Consider the following 16,469-nt stretch of genomic DNA (forward strand, 5'->3'; position numbering starts at 1 on the left):
TCCTGATGCTCATGGGGTGTAAGGACAGGGATCCTGATGGCCATGGGGTGTGAGGACAGTGATCCTGATGCTCATGGGGTGTGAGGACAGTGATCCTGATGCTCATGGGATGTAAGGACAGGGATCCTGATGGCCATGGCCACCCCAAGCAGAGGGCAGTGTCAGGAAGGGAGGTGAGGATGGCTCTGAGAGGAGGCAGGAGCTCAGAGAAGGGGGATGGAGCAAGGGCAGGGGCTGAGCCCAGCAGCAAACCCTTGCACAATCCCCTCTCACAGGGGGATTTCCACCTCCAGCTCCCAACAACTCGGAGAAGCTGATGAAGTCGAGCCTGCTTTTGGTTTGCAGGGGCAAAAGAGGTCCCTGCTCTGTGCTTTGAAAGCATCATGGCCTGGGTCACCTGCTCTGGTGGTGGCAGGAGCTGTCACCAGGCTCTCTCTGGAGCTGGAGCAGGTGGGAGATGCTGTGGAGCAGAGGCTTCTGGGTTTTCACTGGGACACTTTGGGTGTTTGGGTTTTTTGCAGTTCTGGTTAAATCCCCCTGTGAAACAGCTCCTGAGTGGCCTTAGGTAACATTTGGGTGGTTTTTAAAGCAGAGCTTGGGCTTGGGGAAGGCTCCACATTCTTTCCCATCTCCTGTGCCCAGGCCTGCAGAAAGGGTCTGTGGAATACAGAGCACCTGGACTCATCCTTTGAAGCACAAAGTGAGTGAAGCTGAGCCTTTTCCTTGACCTTTTGGGCACCACAGAAAGCAGCAGCAGCAGCAGCTCTGTGACTTCAGTGCTGAAAATCAACCCAGCAGCCTATAGGAGGAAGCATTGCCCAGGGGTTGGAGCACAGCAGGAGAAGGGCTGGGACAGCTGGGGGTTTGCTTCAGGCTTTGGCTGAGGAGTGCTGGGAGGATAATTAAAGGGGAAAAAAAAAAAAGATGAAGAAGAAAATAAATTCTTAAAAAATTAAAAAAAAAAATAGATCCCCACTTGGTCCTACAATTCAGTGCTCAGTGCACAACAAGTGACCTCAGGAACAGGAACCCCTTCAAAGTCAGACTCAAACCCAAGCACTTTCGTTCAAGCTCTTCCTTTTCCTGCTCCTGCTGGAGACCCTGCCTGGTGCAAAGGGGATGGGGGGTCCTGGTCCCCCCTGGCTCTGGTGCTCAGAGCATCCCTCTGGAAGGGTCTCTGAAGAGATTTATGGTCTCTTTTTTTAAGGTGTGTGTGGGTTTCACAGTGGCTGGAGCTCTGCAGGATGCATGCAGGCGTTAGAGAAAGGTTTGGTCCAACACGAGCTGCAAGCTGGGAAGGGGTTTCACACATTTGTCCTCTGGTTTCATAGCTCCAGCACAGTGAGACAGTGATGATGCAATGAATAATTACAAATATCTGCTCGTTCAGCACATTTAGCCAGCTAGTAATATTTCTTTTTTTTCCTAATTGATTGTACAGATCATCAGCTCACTCCCTCCAAGTGATGCTGGAGCCTCTGCAGCTGGGCTGGGCTGGGCTGCTGGGTTTTCCCCCTATGATTCCCCCCTTGGATCCAGCCAGGGTTTTAATTTCCCAGCTGGGAAGAGGCTGGGAAGAGGAGTCTGCACCAGATGTCCCCACTTCAAGGACGAGCAGTCTCAGGGTGGCCACCCAGTTCCTGACTCCAGATGCTCCTCAGTGGGAAGGTGGAGTTCTCCTTACCACCAGCAAACGTGGGACAGGAGGATCCCCAGCGTGGCATCTCCATCCTCCCTGCAGGCCCTGGGGATGGTGCTGGGTCCATCACAGCCCCAGAGGACCTTAGAAAACCCTCCTGTGGTGATGACACCTTTGCTCCTCAGCAGCTCCCATGGTTTGGGAGGAGCTGACAGCCTGGCCCTCCTCCTGCTGAGGCTTTCTAGCTGTGCTTGGCTGCAGGGACACCCCAGGGACAAGCCAGCTGAGGTCTCTTCTCCCTTCCCTTGCCCAAACCTACCAGGCAAAGGCCAACACCTGGATGGAGGGCAGACACCACTGAGCATCACAGAATGGGCTGGGTTGGAAGGGACCTGAAAGATGATCAAGCTCCAACCCCCCCTGCCTGGGCAGGGACCCCTCAGGATGTGTAAGCAAATGACTGAACCTGAAGTCCCCACCTCAGACCAACGGGGTCAGGAGCACGTGGGCTCTTACCCTGCAAAGCCACCTGAGCTCCTCACCCAGCAGAAGCAGCTTAACCACTTTTTAATAGAAGCTGGCACTGGCTGCAGGTTTCCCTGTCCCATTCCCCAGCAGGGTGTGACAGGAGGTGTGACAGGAGGACCATCACTTTTGTTTAACTTCAGGGGTGCCTGTGGCCCCAAGAGAAGGAGAGGAGGGAGTTGAAGGAAAGGAGTCTCAGTGGGGCTGGTTGAGGGGGGTGGTGCTGATTTGTGGGCATCTGACCCCCCACTATTCCCACCCACACCCCAAAACCCCAAGGGGGGTTTGAATTGGTGTGTAGAGAGGGAAGAGCAGGAGGAAAGCTGAAAGAGGGGGAGGGAGAGAGGAGGGAGGACAGTGGAGGGGGGAGCAGAGATGCTTGGAGGGGTAAATTTTCCCCCTGCCTGATGGCCACAAGACCCTGAAGGGATGAAAAACCAGGCAGTGCCCCACCAGAGCCTTGCAGTCGGGGTTTCTGCTGCCTTTTTTAGGACTGCTCCACGTTGTCTGAGAATGAAATGAGATTCCTGCATTCAGCCCTCGTCCATGAATCATGACCATGGCCCAGTGGAATCCAAACCCCTGGCACACACCAAACCTGGGAGGTTTTGCCTCTGTTAAATTCCCCCCTCTCCCCACACATTTCTGCTCCTTATCTCCAGATAAGAACCTGACAGAGCAGCTGTAGCAGCCCCAGCTCTCTGTGACAGCATCCTTGCAGCGTGATCTATCACAAGATCATCAGCAGTGGGGTTTTTGTGTTTTCTTTTTTTAACCAAGAAAAAAAAAATAATAATCAGGCAATGGAAAAAAAAATGTGTCTGATCTCCAGTTTGTAGTCCCTTTGGCCTTTAAAAATATGTATTTAAAGACCACTTAAAGTCTTTTGGAGCAGCACAGTGGGGCTTTGGATGATGCTGGTGATGACCCAGGGCTGGGCAGGAGCCTCTGTGGATGAGGAGGGGAAGGCATCAGGAGATGAAGTGACCTGTGCCCAAGCTCTGGAAACACAAAGAGCTGGAAATAGCAGCCAAGAAGCCACACCAGTCCCTGCCTTGCAATCACCAGACAACATTCTGGGTAATAACAGAGTGGCCATGAACAAAGACACATGAAGCCCATTCCTCTCTTCTGCTGGGAGGGGGGGGGAATCCTCTGCCACCCCTGTGGCTGAGAAAAGGCTTCAGGAGGCTGAGAGGGACCTGAATGGTTTGGGGTTTTTTTGTTTGTTTGTTGTGGGGATGTTTTGTTTGTTTGTTTGTTTGTTTAAGCACTTTGGCTGCTTTACAAAAACCTCCTGGCAACTTTTTTCCCAGTTTCCAGATCCCCTCATCACTTCCACAGTGCCAGACATCTTCCCCTTTTCTCTGGGATCACACCTCAAGCTGCCTCCAGCCAATGCCCTGGACACTTTCCCTCTCAGCTCATCAAAAGGTTTGCACCCAGTGAGTAAAGGGGAGGACAAAGCCCCCGGGGGGGGGGGGTCAGGAATGACCCCACTGACCCCAAAACAAGGCCCCCATCCCTCCAGCCTGGCAGGGGGGACTCCTTGCCAAGGACACTGGGCAGAGCAGTTTCTGTGGGCAGCCTCCACTTCATTCCTGGGGGCAGCCTGGCTTTTGTAGCCTCTCCAACACGTCCTCAAACTCAGGTTATTTTTAGGCTGTCTTCCCCAGGAAATGAGATTAATTTAATGGCAGTGCTGGGGTTGGGATTGGGGGCTCTGTGGCTGAATTTTGGGGGCAATTTCAGCTCGGTTTGATGAGGGAGCACTGGGAGGTGGCTGGCAGAGCTGGGGAAAGTGGTGGAGTGGACAAAGGAGGAACTTCACCTGAGCACTGCCTGCAAATAAAGGTTGATATAAATGCAATAGGTAAATCAAGGCAGCAGATGGACTGCTGCAGCTTCAGCCTTCCCCACGCTCAGAACTTTCAGAAGCGGGGGTGCTGAGGGCCACGGGTTAGGGATATGGGAATGGAGCTCAATGATCCCAAGGGGCTTTTCCACCCCCAGGGAGTCTATGGAAGTAAACACCAAGATGTTTGGAGTCAGGGAATTTCCCCAGCTTTACGGAAAAGTGGCTTTTTAAAACCAACAAGAAGAAAAAGAAGAGCTGGATTCCCTCCTCTCACGCCTGCCTCCCCCCAGCAATAAATCTATCCCACAAGGGGACACTTTGGGCAGCAGCTCCAGAGCTCCCACTCCCTTCCCCAGCCCGGGGCTTGCAGCCCCCCGAGGAACCTCCGAGGGGGTTAAGGGGGGACCTGTGTGGGTTGGATGGAATCCTGGTGGCGTTGGGATGCTCCCTGCTCTCCCAGCTTTGCCGGGGAGGGGTCTGTGGGTCTCTCCCCGCCCGCGCCTGGGTGGTTGCAGGATGCGGGGCGGAGCTGGGGGGTTGGGATGGAGGCGGGGGAGGATCCAGGGTTGGTTTTCCCCGCCCTCCTGGCTATAAAATACCCAGAACTGGGCTGGGGAGGAGTGAGAGGAGCAGAAGGGAGCCGGGACGAAGGTAACGGGCGCGGATGGAGATGGATGGTGGGGGACTCGGGGAGGTCTCTTAAGGGATGCGGTGCCAACGCGGGGAGGGCTGGGGACGCGGGACTCGAAGAGCCGGAGCTGCTCCCCAGCCCCCCCTTGGCACTGCAGGTTGGTTTTTTTTTCATTATTTTTTCTTTTAAGGGAGAGGATTTGGGAAGCTAAAAGCCAGATGGAACAGGCTGATCCTCTTCCTTGGCAAGAAGCTCCACGGGCAAAGCCCCTTCTCCCCACGGGTGATGAAATGCGGGCTGAGTTCCCACCCACCCCACCCAAAAAAACCAAACCAAACCAGAAAGTCCCCACCGAGTTTTATCTTTTAAGGCTGGGTTTGTTTTGGCTGTGGGGTTTGACTCCGGAGGAGGGGGGGGGGGTTGTTGCAGGAGGCTTCTGCCAACTTCAAAGCAGTCCCAGAGCTTCGGAGCAGCCCAGTGGGACAGCACAGGAACCCCCTTTGTTTTGTGGTGTTTATTTTCTCTCCGTGGGCTCCCAAGTCCTAGCACCAAGCAGGGGTTGGAGGCTTTGCTGAGCCAGGTTTATGTAAGCCCCGGGTTGTGGTGGCAAGAGCCCAAGGCTGTGCTGGCGTTTTGGTCCCTGACCCTTCCTTGGAGAGCTTCTCCCACCACTCCCTTGCTCTCAGCTCCGTCTTGAGGATCTCCTGGAGATTTCCCAGCAGCAAGGATGGAGCTGGAGTACCAGGCAGCACTGTCACCCTCTCCTTTATGGGAGTATCTGGCCCTGCTTTTCTGGCAGAGTTGTGGGTGCTCCTTGGTGGGAGCCCATCTCCCAGGAGATGCTGCTGTCCTGCAGAGTCTCTGGGTCAGCAGCACATGCCCAGGGGTGACAGTCCTGCCTTTCCTCCTGTGAACACCAAGCCAGCATCACGGCACCCCCCTTGGGCAAAGGTGCTGAGCCCCCAGCCCAGGAGGTGGGTGTTGGGAGGGCTGGGGGTGGTGGTGAGGCTCAGAGCAGGAGCAATGCTCTCCCCCTCTTGTGGTGGGGATGCTGCTCACCCCAAGAGCAGGGATCAGGGCTGGAGGGTGACTGCTGGGCTCCAGACAGGGGCCTGATCCTGCACTGTGCAGCCCGGGGAAGAGAAAGCTCCAGGGAGACCTTCGAGCACCTTCTGTCCCTGCAAGGGCTCCAGGAAAGCTTGGACAATGCAGGGATGGGAGGAGAGGGAAGGCTTTCCAGAGGGCAGATGGGGAGGAGATCTTGGGGAGAAATTCTTTGGTGTGAGGGTGCTGAGCCCCTGGTTTGCCCCCAGAAGCTGTGGCTGCCCCATCCCTGGCAGTGCTGAAGGTTGGATGGGTTTGGAGCAACCTGGGCTGGTGGGAGGTGTCCCTGACCATGGCAGGGGGGTTGGAATGAGCTGATCTTGAAGGTCCCTTCCAGATCAGTCGCTGATGCCCTCCTGCTGCCCCAGGGTGGTGTCAGTGGGGGTGCTGAGGAGCTGTGCTTGCTGGCAGCCCGGGTTGGCAGATTTCTGGTGTGTGTTGCAGGTGGGTGGCAGCAGGAGGTCAGGATGGCCCTGGCAGACCCCGCGGGCTGTGCCAAACCCAGCGAGGACTTCTCCTTCCCGGAGATCATCGAGCTCAACGTGGGCGGGCAAGTCTACATCACCCGTCACCCCACCCTGGTCAGCGTGCCTGGATCCCTCCTCTGGGAGATGTTCACCCAGAAGAACGCCCGTACCCTGGCCCGGGACAGCAAGGGCCGTTTCTTTGTGGACCGGGACGGGTTCCTCTTCCGTTACATCCTGGATTACATGAGGGACCAGCAGCTGGTGCTGCCCGAACACTTCCCGGAGCGGAGCCGCCTGCAGCGAGAGGCCGAGTACTTCATGCTGCCCGAGCTGGTGAAGCTGCTGAGCCCCAAGCTCAGCAAACAGAACTCCCTGGGGGACGATCCCTGCCAAAGCGACCCCGAGGAGCTCTCGCCCAGCGCCGAGCCCGCCCGCAACCTCGCCTCTGCCTCCCTCCCTGCCGCCGGCCCTGGAGGTGCCACCGCCACGGCCACCACCGGCGGGGCCACCGGCGGGGATGCCCGCAGGGCGGGGTTCATCACCATCGGCTACCGGGGCTCCTACACCCTGGGCAGGGACAGCCAGACGGACGCCAAGTTCCGGCGGGTGGCACGGATCATGGTCTGCGGGAAGACCTCGCTGGCCAAGGAGGTCTTTGGGGACACCTTGAACGAGAGCAGGGACCCAGACAGGCCCCCGGAGAGGTACACCTCCAGGTACTACCTCAAATTCACCTTCCTGGAGCAAGCCTTTGACAAACTGGCCGATGCTGGCTTCCACATGGTGGCTTGCAACTCCACGGGCACCTGTGCCTTCGCCCACGAGCAGACAGATGACAGGATCTGGACCTCTTACACCGAATATGTTTTCTATCGTGAGTGACACCAAAAAAAAAAAAAACAAAAAAAACCCAAACCAAACCACCCCCAACAAACTGAACACCACTTCTCCCTTCCCTCTCCTGTGCTGGCTGTTGCCTAGAAGGTAGAGATCCACCCCCAAGTCCCAGCGTCCCCTCTCTGACCTCCTTTTGAGTTTGTTCTTGGGTTTTTTCTCCCTCTCCTTCCTCCACGTTGAACCCCTTCGGCTCGTCCTTGTAGCAGCTGCTGACCACCAACCTTCTTCCCAACTCCTGCTGTAGCCACCCGTAGCTCCCAGCCCTCCCTGGATGTGTGGACTTGGACACTGTTGGTTTGGGTGGGAGGGTGGGATGGATGCATGCAGCAGACTGAGCTCCGGGCTGGAACCCCTGCACTTGGACAACCTTGTCCTTCTTGGACGTTGAACTTGACTCTGGTGCTCTGTAGCTCCCCAGGAAGGTTCCTCCTACCCAAAAAAAAAAAAAAAAAAAAAAAAAAAAAGGGGGGGTAGGAGGGAGCAAGCGTTGGTTTAAGGACACAGAGAAAGGGTGGAGGGGGGCAGGATGGAGCCCAGCAGCAGGGCTGTGATGCTATCAGCCCATGTAAGCAGCTTAGAGCTGGGCTGCCAGGGCTGGGGAAGATCAGATCAAGGCTCCCCCCGTGCCTGCAGAGCTGATCCCAAACCTCACTGCTGCTCGGGGGGGGGTTGGCTTTTATTGTGTGGGGGGGAGGTGGCTGGGCAGCTGCTCTGCTCATGCATCCACAGTGGGAGGGGGGGGTGGGGAAGGCTTTATGTGCTTGTAGGGTGTCAAATGCTTCTACAGCTCTCCAAAAAGCTGGGGGGGAAAAAAAAAAAAAAGGACTTTCCCCTTTTCTTTGGAGTCTGGGGGCTTCAGAGGAGTGGGGTTGGGACCCTCTCGTGTGGGCTCCACCACCACGGCTTCCCGGATCCAAGGGAATCTTTTCCTGGGTGTGAGAACCTTTGTGCCCTTCTGGTGATCTCTTTCCAAGGTCTCTCCAAGCCCAGGGCCTGCCTGGGGTCCTGGGGCTGCTGCACCACACCTGGGCAATGCCTAATAAAGGAGCAAAAAGGAGTGAGCTGTGTGTGCCCAGGTGAGGAAGGGGGTGCTGGGGGTGCCATGGGCACCCAGAGGTGGGCAGGAGCAAGGTGCTGGGGTTGGGGTTGTTCAGCCTGGAGAAGAGAAGGCTCCAGGGAGACCTTAGGGCACCTTCCAGCACCAGGAAAGCTGGGGAGGAACTTTGGACAAGGGAGGGATGGGATGGAGGGGAAGGGTTTGCAGAAGGGAGATGGAGAGGAGATCTTGGAGAGAAATTCTTTGGTGTGAGGGTGCTGAGCCCCTGGGTGCTCAGGTTGCCCAAGGAAGCTGTGGCTGCCCCATCCCTGGCAGTGTCTCAGCCCAGGTTGGATGGGGCTGGAGCAGCCTGGGCTGGGGGAGGGGTCCCTGCCCATGGCAGGGGGGTGGAATGAGCTGATCTTGGAGGTCCCTCCCAACCCAACTCAACTCAAGCCAGTCTGGGGTTCTGTAATCCATCCCTGCTCCTCCAGCCCTGGCTGCACCTCCAGCAGCTCTCAGGGGATGGATGCTGGGCAGAATTCTGGGGTTCATTTGAGAAGAAGGTTTGCAGCTGATTTCCCAAGGGGTGGGAGGGCTGTGAGGAGCACAAAGAGCCCAGCGAGGTGGCCCCGAGCCCCTGGAGAAGGAGAAGGTGCAAAGGGGATTTTTCTGAGGGCCTTTCCTCATCAAAATAGTTTGGGGTTGGGGTTTTTTTGAAGAGGAAATGGAAACCAGCTGTAAACAAAACAAAACAAAAAAGGAAGCTGAGCTCTGGGTGGGCACAGAGAAGCTGAAGGACAGAATTAAAACCTTTTAAATTAAAACCTCCTCAGTAAAGGGGGAGGGGAGAGGCCCTCTCAGTCTGCTTTTTTTTTTCTTTTCTTGTCTTTTTTTTTTTTTTACTAAGGAATTTTCTGATCATTATTAATTGGCTCTGATTGGAACAAGAAATTGCTGCCTTGTGAGAAATTCAGAAAGTTTGCTTTTTCCTTCTGGAACTGAAAAATTGATTGCACAGGGGGGAAAGGTTTTTTCCTGAGGGAGAGACCATAATGGGAAAATCAACTTTGAGGTGGGTTTGATCTGCCAGGTGACGTGATCTGGGCTCTTAAACCTGATGCCTGAGATGAAATCTGATCAGAGCAGATGGAGTCACTTCTGAGTCACTTTGGGATCCAATGGTTTTCATGAAAACTGATAACTGGTGAGAAAAAGCTTGGAGACCCAATTCAAAGCCTCAAGGTCTCGAAAATGCAACAGATTTGGGGGTGTTTTCATTGTATCTAGCCAGGAACAGAGCTGCTGCCCACAGGGGAGGGGGAGAACCTGGTTTATTTGATCCTTGGGAGAAGCCATTGGCAGAGAAGTGGTGGCATGGGAGGAAAAAAAGAGAAAAATCAGAGGTTTTCATCCTCTGAGCAACGACTGCAAGTCACTCAGCTGGGCAAAAGAAGAATCAAGTGGCTGCTGAGGGCTGGGAAGGTCCCGTGGTCCCCAGGGCTTCGAGGAGGTACAGAGCAGGAGCTGCTTTTCCTGATGTCTCTTGTTGGCTTTTCCTGGGAATGTGCCTGGATTTTGGGGTCTCCAAGTCTTGGGACAGCCTGGAGGTTTCTTTTTGTAGGCAAAAGGTTTAACAAAACTCAGCCTTTGAGCTGAGCTCAAAGCAGCTGCCATGTGCAGAGGAGGTGGGAGAAGGTGCCAGGGCATTGCTGGGCCATGGAGAGACCTCAGGGTCTCCTTCCCAGGGCTCTGGGAGGAGCAGGAGAGGAGCTGGGGCTCTGCAGGGGATGTTGGTGTGTGCTGGAAGTCCTGAGAGCCAGAAGGTGCTTTTGGGTCGGGTCAGTGGTTCTGGCAGCTGGCAGGATGCTTGCAGGAGCTTTGCCAGAGGAAGCTCCTCCAGCCCGTACTGACAGCTTGTGCTGAGCTGAAGGAAGAGGCATTTGGGGACTTGGTGACAGTGCAGATGGGTTTCTTAAAAGGGTTGTGGTGTTTCAAGAGGTTTGGCTTTGTTCTGGGGGGTGGATGTCTGGGGATTGTCTCACCTCCCCCCTGGCTGCAGCACCTGACAAACCTGTTCATGCAAAGGGGCTCCACCAGGTTCCAGCTGAATCAGAGTCCCCAGGACCCCCCCTGCACCCCAGATGTTCCCTCTTTAACCCCTGTAACCAGCACCCAGCCCTGCTGGATCCCTGGGCCCAGCCCGGATCCGGGTGCTGTGGTTCTGGGTGCAGCAATAAGTGAGGGTCTCAAAAGAAAAATTCCTTATTTCAGGAAATGGGACAGAGGATGCAGAGCAAAGCTCCAAGGGAGGGCAGGGGACCTTGAGAGGTCCCTGGGGACTTCTGTTTGTCCCATCCAGTCAGCTCCAGGACCCGGGGACACCAGGTGGGCTTTGGAGGGGCCCTCCTGCTCCATGGAAAAACTTGGAAGTCACAGGAGGGGCAGGAGCAGCCCTGGGAGCTCCTGATGGGCCAAATCAAGGAGAAAGAGACCCAGCTGGAGGGTTTGCTCTTCCCATCCCTGCAGGGCCAGGGGTGCTCAGCTCCTTCCTCTGGAGGACATCTCTGCCACATCCCCACCCCAGGGACTTGACATTTCCACTGAAAAGCAGGGCTGGGCAGGTGACAGTGAGGATGGGGACAGTGCCTGAAGGGATGGGGGGGCTCCTCTGGGCTCCTGCTGCTCTGCCCCAGCTCAGGGCTCCTCTGCACTGGTGATTACAGGGTCCCAAACTGGTTTGGGTGGGAAGGGACCATCTAGTCCCATGGGCAGGGACACCTCCCACCAGCCCAGGTTGCTCCAAGCTCCATCCATCTTGGCCTGGAGCACTTCCAGGGATGGAGCCTGTGTGTAATGCCTGTTATTCCAGGGCCTTCCTTTTTAATTGACTGCTTTAATCAACTCAAAGGATCAAATGAGACGAAGGAGCCTGGACGGGAGTGGATTCCAACTGCAAAGGGGCAGGGGTGCTGGGGACAGGCACGTGTGTCCTGTGTCCTCTCAAGGGACAAGGGATGGGGGCAATGGGGATGAGGCTCTGCCCTGGGCTGCTGCAAAAAGCAGCAGCTGAGTCTGTGGAGTCATTAGTTGAGGGGAAAAAAAAAGAGAGAGAGAGAGAGAGGAGTAAACAGGAAACAGTTTCACAGTTTCACAACCCTGCAGGCACCAGAGCTTCTCCCCACTGAGCTCCCTGGGGTGCAGTGGGGATGGGGTGTCCCCCCTGGGCTCTCGGGGATCTGCTTCCCATGTGCTGCTCCTGGCTTTGTGGGGTCTTTTTTCTGCAGATTTTGCGGGGTTTTTTTTTTTTTTTAATTATTTTTAATTCTCATCCAAGGCAGCTTGAGCTCCTTGCCTGGGGAAGTGGAAAGGTCTCCTCTGCCTTCAGTGGCTTTCATGGAGCAGCTCCAAACCTGCAGGAACCCAACGTTTCCCCAAGGGCACTCCCAAAATGTTATTGTTCTTTTCCTGCCTGGGGAAGATTTAACATCAAACCCCCAGGAGGACAAACAACAAAAACCTCAGGAAACCTCCCCAGTGCAGCTCTCATTTTACTCCGGGGGAGCTGAAGTCCCCAGGTCCTGGCTTGGAAGGATTCCCAGTCTTCTAAAAGTCACAAACAGGCAAGGAAAGTATTCCTGAGCCTGCTGGAAAGCTGAACGTGTCCCAAGCTCCTCGGGGTCATGAAGAGGGCTCCTTGTCTTCTGCCAAATTCCTCCCTCCCTTTGGTGTCCTTGCTGACTCCACCTCCCAGCAAATTGTTCTTCAGCAGCCTCTGGAAGCAAAGACATCTCCTTGGGATGGGATGGGATGGGATGGAGCTGTGTTTTTAACCAGGAGTGGCGAGGTCTTGGCCCCAGGGACCTTTGCAGTGGGCATTTCCCTTCCTTCCCTCTCTTCCTAAAAGTTGGGCTCATCCCTGGATGTCCCGGGAAGGCAGGACAAACCTCTCCCCTCCTTCCCAGCAGGAATCCTTCCCAGCTTTCCTGGCAGCCACCCCAGCAGGGCAGGATCCTCCCAGGTTTTCCATGGGCTCCATCCAACATCTGCTGCCTGGGTTGTCCCAAAATCCCAAATCCCAGCTCAGGTCCTCTGGGTTGTGGCAAGGCCATGGGGAGGCTCCAGGTGAGCCAAGGGCCCAGGCAGAGCTGCAGGAGATGCAGGAGCACTGGGAGGAATCCATGGGCTAAGGAGCTTTGCTCCCCTTGCCACCAGCTCTACCTGGGTGCTCCTTCTCCAATTTTTATTCCAGGAACCGAGTTTCTTTTAGTCAGCCATTAAAAACCCACTAAAAACTCCCCTGAAGGCACTTATTCCCCTCCCCAGTTTGGTTTTTTTTTTTTTTCTGAAGAGCCAGGAGGGAGCATTCCTCCACCAAAGGAGGAATTTTGGGCATGAGTCAGCAGGAATGAGCTGCAGGTTTCCTGGAGGAGAAATGTGCTCATCTCCCCAGCCCAGACTTCTCTGGGGGCTCCTGGCCAAACCATGGTGATCCCCCCCAGCTAGCAGGGGTCACCATGACCTCCTGGGCAGCTGCACATCCCCCCAGAGATAAGATCAGCAGCTCCATGTTCTGGGAGAACACTCAAGATCCTGGAGGAAAAGTTTGGAGGGAGCTGAGGGGGGAGTGTGGATGAGCTGAGCTCTGGGCCTGGGATGCCAAAGAGGGAGCTGGGAGATGGCCTGGAGGGGTGGGGAAGCTCAGGCACCCCCTGCACCCTAGGTGGGTGCTCCAGCAGGAAAGGGAGGAGGGATGGGAGGGTGGTTCCAGTTGGGCTTGCAGCTCCAAGGCAGATCCTGGGATGGAGGTGACTGCTCTGCCCCAACTGCAGCACAGAATGGTGGGGTTGTAGGGCAGAAAAGACCCCTGGAAGGGCTTGGGTGGGAAGGGACCTTTAAAGGTCACCTGGTCCAACCCCCTGCAGTGAGCAGGGACAGCTCCAGGCAGAGCAGATTGCTCAGAGCCCTATCCAAGCTCACCTGGAATGTTTCCAGGGATGGGGCATCTCCCACCCCTCTGGGCCAGCACTGCCTTGTTCCCTCCAGGAGCCCCAGAGAAGAGCCCAGCTCCAGCCCCACCAAGGTCCCATCCTCCCCAGAGCATCCCCAGCCAAACCCCACAACCTCCTCCAGCCCAGCCCATCCCATCCCTCATCCCCAGCAGGGGCAGCTGGCTTTGGGATGGGGGGAGGAGGGAATTCCACTCATTTACAATCCCCTTTGCTCTTCAGGTCTGGAATAACTCAGCACCACCTGCAAAACAGCTGCTTTTAGGTTGGGTCGGGGGTTTTTTTGTTTGTTGCTTGGTTTCCACTCCCCCCAGATTTTTCTGAAGCAGGGGGAGGACGTGGGCTGGAGCCCAGCCCAGCCCCACATCTGCACAAACACAGCCTGGGGACAGCATCCATTTGTGGAGAGAGGTTTGAAAGGGGCTCAAACCAGTCCTTAAAATAACATCCCTACCCTGTGTTTTCTCCTTTTTGGAAAACACAACCCAGAGAGTAAAGGAGAAATTGCAGGTTTGGGTCTTTTTTTTTATTTTATTTTATTTTCATGGGGGGTTTTGTCTTCTCTTGGTTGCATTCTTCTGGGTTAGCATTTCCTGAGCAAGCTGCTTGGGTCGTAGCTCAGCCCTCGAGGGTCTTGAACACCCCCCCAGGGCAGGGGGGAGGCACTGCTGGGATGAGTTTGTGAGGCCTCCTGCCTGCTCTGGGGGATGCAGGGACCTTGTGTCCACCTCAACCTCGACCTCGATGGTGTGGGGAGCAAACCTTGGGGAAGCAAAGGGGGGAGGAAGAAAAACAAACCTAAGAAATAGTCCAGAAATAATGATTTTAACTCCCTCAGCCTGGCTCCAGAGCAAAGCTGCTCCAGCCCATCACCCTCATGGCCTCCTCTGGCCTTGCTCCAATCTCCCCATGTGTGCTGGAGAGCCCAGAACTGGACACAGCTCCACAGATGGGTGGCTCAGGGGTGGCCTCCCAGCCCTTGGGGTGCCTTTTCCCAAAGGGGGGGAGCTTTGTAAGGAGCTGTGTGCCAGGCAGGGATGTCCTGGGGAGCTCTGCAGGCTGTGGTGCTCTGCCCCAGGACTGCAGGGCAGGGGGGTAAGGAAGATGCTGATGAGCTGGAGGAAATCCAGAGGAGAAGTATGAGCAGTGAGATGAGGATCAGCCACAGCAGCTTATTAGGAAATGTTGGAGGAGCAGGGTTTGTTTAGTCTGGGAAGAGGAAGAGAGGAAAAGAGCCCATCCTCAGGCAGGGTTTAACCATGAGCTGGATGGTCAGATCCTGGGGAAGGGCTGGCAACAAAAATCCCTGGATCCCCCATGGGGAAGGTGCAGGTTGGACCTTACTGAAAGCATTTGAACAGCTACAGCAGGAAGGTGGGGCAGGAGAACCAACCTCCTCCCTTCCTTCCTGGAGGATTTAAGTCCAGAGATGGGCTCTGCTGGCTCGGGAGAAGATGCTGCCCTCTTGTTTCTCCCATCTCAGTGCTTTGCATTGCCTCCTCTCCCTCTCCTCTGCCCATGCCCACCTCAGGAGGGTTTCTCCTTACCCCACACCCCCCAGCCCTATCAGCTCTGGCATCTTGTGCTTTGCTGCAGGAAATGAGCTGGGTCGGGGGGGAGGTTTCTGCACCACAACTTAGGTCAGACACCTCCCTGGGTGATAAACAGAGGGAAGGGCTCCAAAATTAGGGACCCAAGTGAGGTTCTGGGTATCTCAGGGTGAGCTCCTGCCCCTCAGGAGCTGGTGGGGGAGTGCCCTCTGCTCAGGGAATCTTCAGGAAGTCCCAGACCTGTCCTGGGACCTGATCTGGGCTGGGGTCCCCTCCACCAGCATCCTCTGTAACCCCCCAGCAGGGAAGGACCCATTTTGCTTCTCAGTCTTCTCCTTTTCTTTACAAAAATCCTCTTGATTCTCTCCACCCACACCCTAATTCCCAAGGGAAGCCCTCACAGCTCACCCCAAAGGCCCCCAGAGCCACCCAAAGGCCCCCAAAGCCACCTTGCTGCAGCTTTTGTGCCCTTCTCCCCCCACAGCAGGACTGAAATCAGCCTGGGGGGGGATTGTAAAGAGGGAGAGGTTTGCCTTCACCCCTCACCTTCCCTCCTGGCCATCCCACCCGTGTTTACCCACAGAACAACCCCGTGAAGCTGTGATTTCTCTTTTATGCAATTTTACAGCTGTTCTCAAACCAAATCTGGGGATTTTGTGTTGGTTTGTGTTTCTTTTCCAAATCAGCTAGACTAAAAAACAAAACAAAACAAAAGGCCAGGCCATTGGTTCAATAATTGGTGGGTGGGACCTTGGCCTCAGCGATTTGAAGGGATTTGCCTCCATCCTTCCAGCCTGGTGGGCTGCAATTTCCTGATTAATTCTCCCCCAGGTGACAGGGGTAAAAACAAACCAAGCAAAACAGGAAAGAAAAAACCAAAACAAAACCAAAAAACAAACATCCCAGCCTTCCCCCTGCTGAAGCTGAGGATGGGCAGGAGGGGCTGGACCAGAAGGGGTGATGCCAACCCCCTCCCTGCTCTTCCTCCTCCTGCCCCTCTCCCTCCAGGCTCTGTGCCCATCACACTTCTCACTCCTTTCTCAGAAGGATGAGCTCAGCCCTGGCTGGGTCCTTCAATCAAATCAGCCCTGGCTGAGGCAGGGGGGAAAGGGAAAAGCTTCCCAGGAATGAACAAAGCACTGGGGACGCTGCGGGAGCAGCCTGAGAGGCAAAGTGCTCCACCAGGAAGCAAGAACCAGGCTCTGCCCATGCTCACTCTTATTTAAAGTTCATTTTTTGGACGGCTGGGGAAGGAGCCCCCATCCGGGTGGGTTTGGTCTGCTGGCCATGCTCCCTCAGATTTCTCCTTATTTCATAGAATCATAGAATGGGCTGGGTTGGAAGGGACCTCAGAGCTCATCAAGTCCAACCCTTGATCCACTCCCCCCGTGGTTCCCAGCCCATGGCACTCAGTGCCACATCCAGGCTCTTTGGAAAGATCTCCAGACACGGAGAATCCACTACTTCCCTGGGCAGCCCATTCCAATGCCTGATCACCCTCTCCAGAAAGAAATTCTTTCTCATCTCCAACCTAAACCTCCCCTGGCACAACTTGAGACCCTTTGTGCCCTCTTGTCTTGCTGAGAGTTGCCTGGGAAAAGAGCCCAACCCCCCCCTGGCTCCAACCTCCTTTCAGGGAGTTGTAGAGAGTGATGAGGTCTCCCCTGAGCCTCCTCTTCTCCAGCCTCAACACCCCCAGCTCCCTCAGCCTCTCCTCCTCCCTCTCCTGCTCTCCCTCCTCACCCTGAAACTC

The 16,469-nt window shown here is 55.5% G+C and overlaps 1 protein-coding gene across 1 annotated transcript; it reads left to right on the forward strand.

Annotated features, from left to right (window-relative positions):
• Positions 1-4,645: 4,645 nt before the first annotated feature.
• LOC103534141 (BTB/POZ domain-containing protein KCTD12) lies at positions 4,646-8,087 on the forward strand. The gene is made up of 2 exons (XM_008500072.2): positions 4,646-4,673; positions 6,202-8,087. Exon 2 carries the CDS (start codon positions 6,225-6,227, stop codon positions 7,104-7,106), a length of 882 nt encoding a protein of 293 aa, XP_008498294.2. The 5' UTR covers positions 4,646-4,673; positions 6,202-6,224; the 3' UTR covers positions 7,107-8,087.
• The last annotated feature ends 8,382 nt before the right edge of the window (positions 8,088-16,469 follow it).

Source organism: Calypte anna, chromosome 4 (assembly GCF_003957555.1).
Source record: "Calypte anna isolate BGI_N300 chromosome 4, bCalAnn1_v1.p, whole genome shotgun sequence".
NCBI lineage: Eukaryota > Metazoa > Chordata > Aves > Apodiformes > Trochilidae > Calypte > Calypte anna.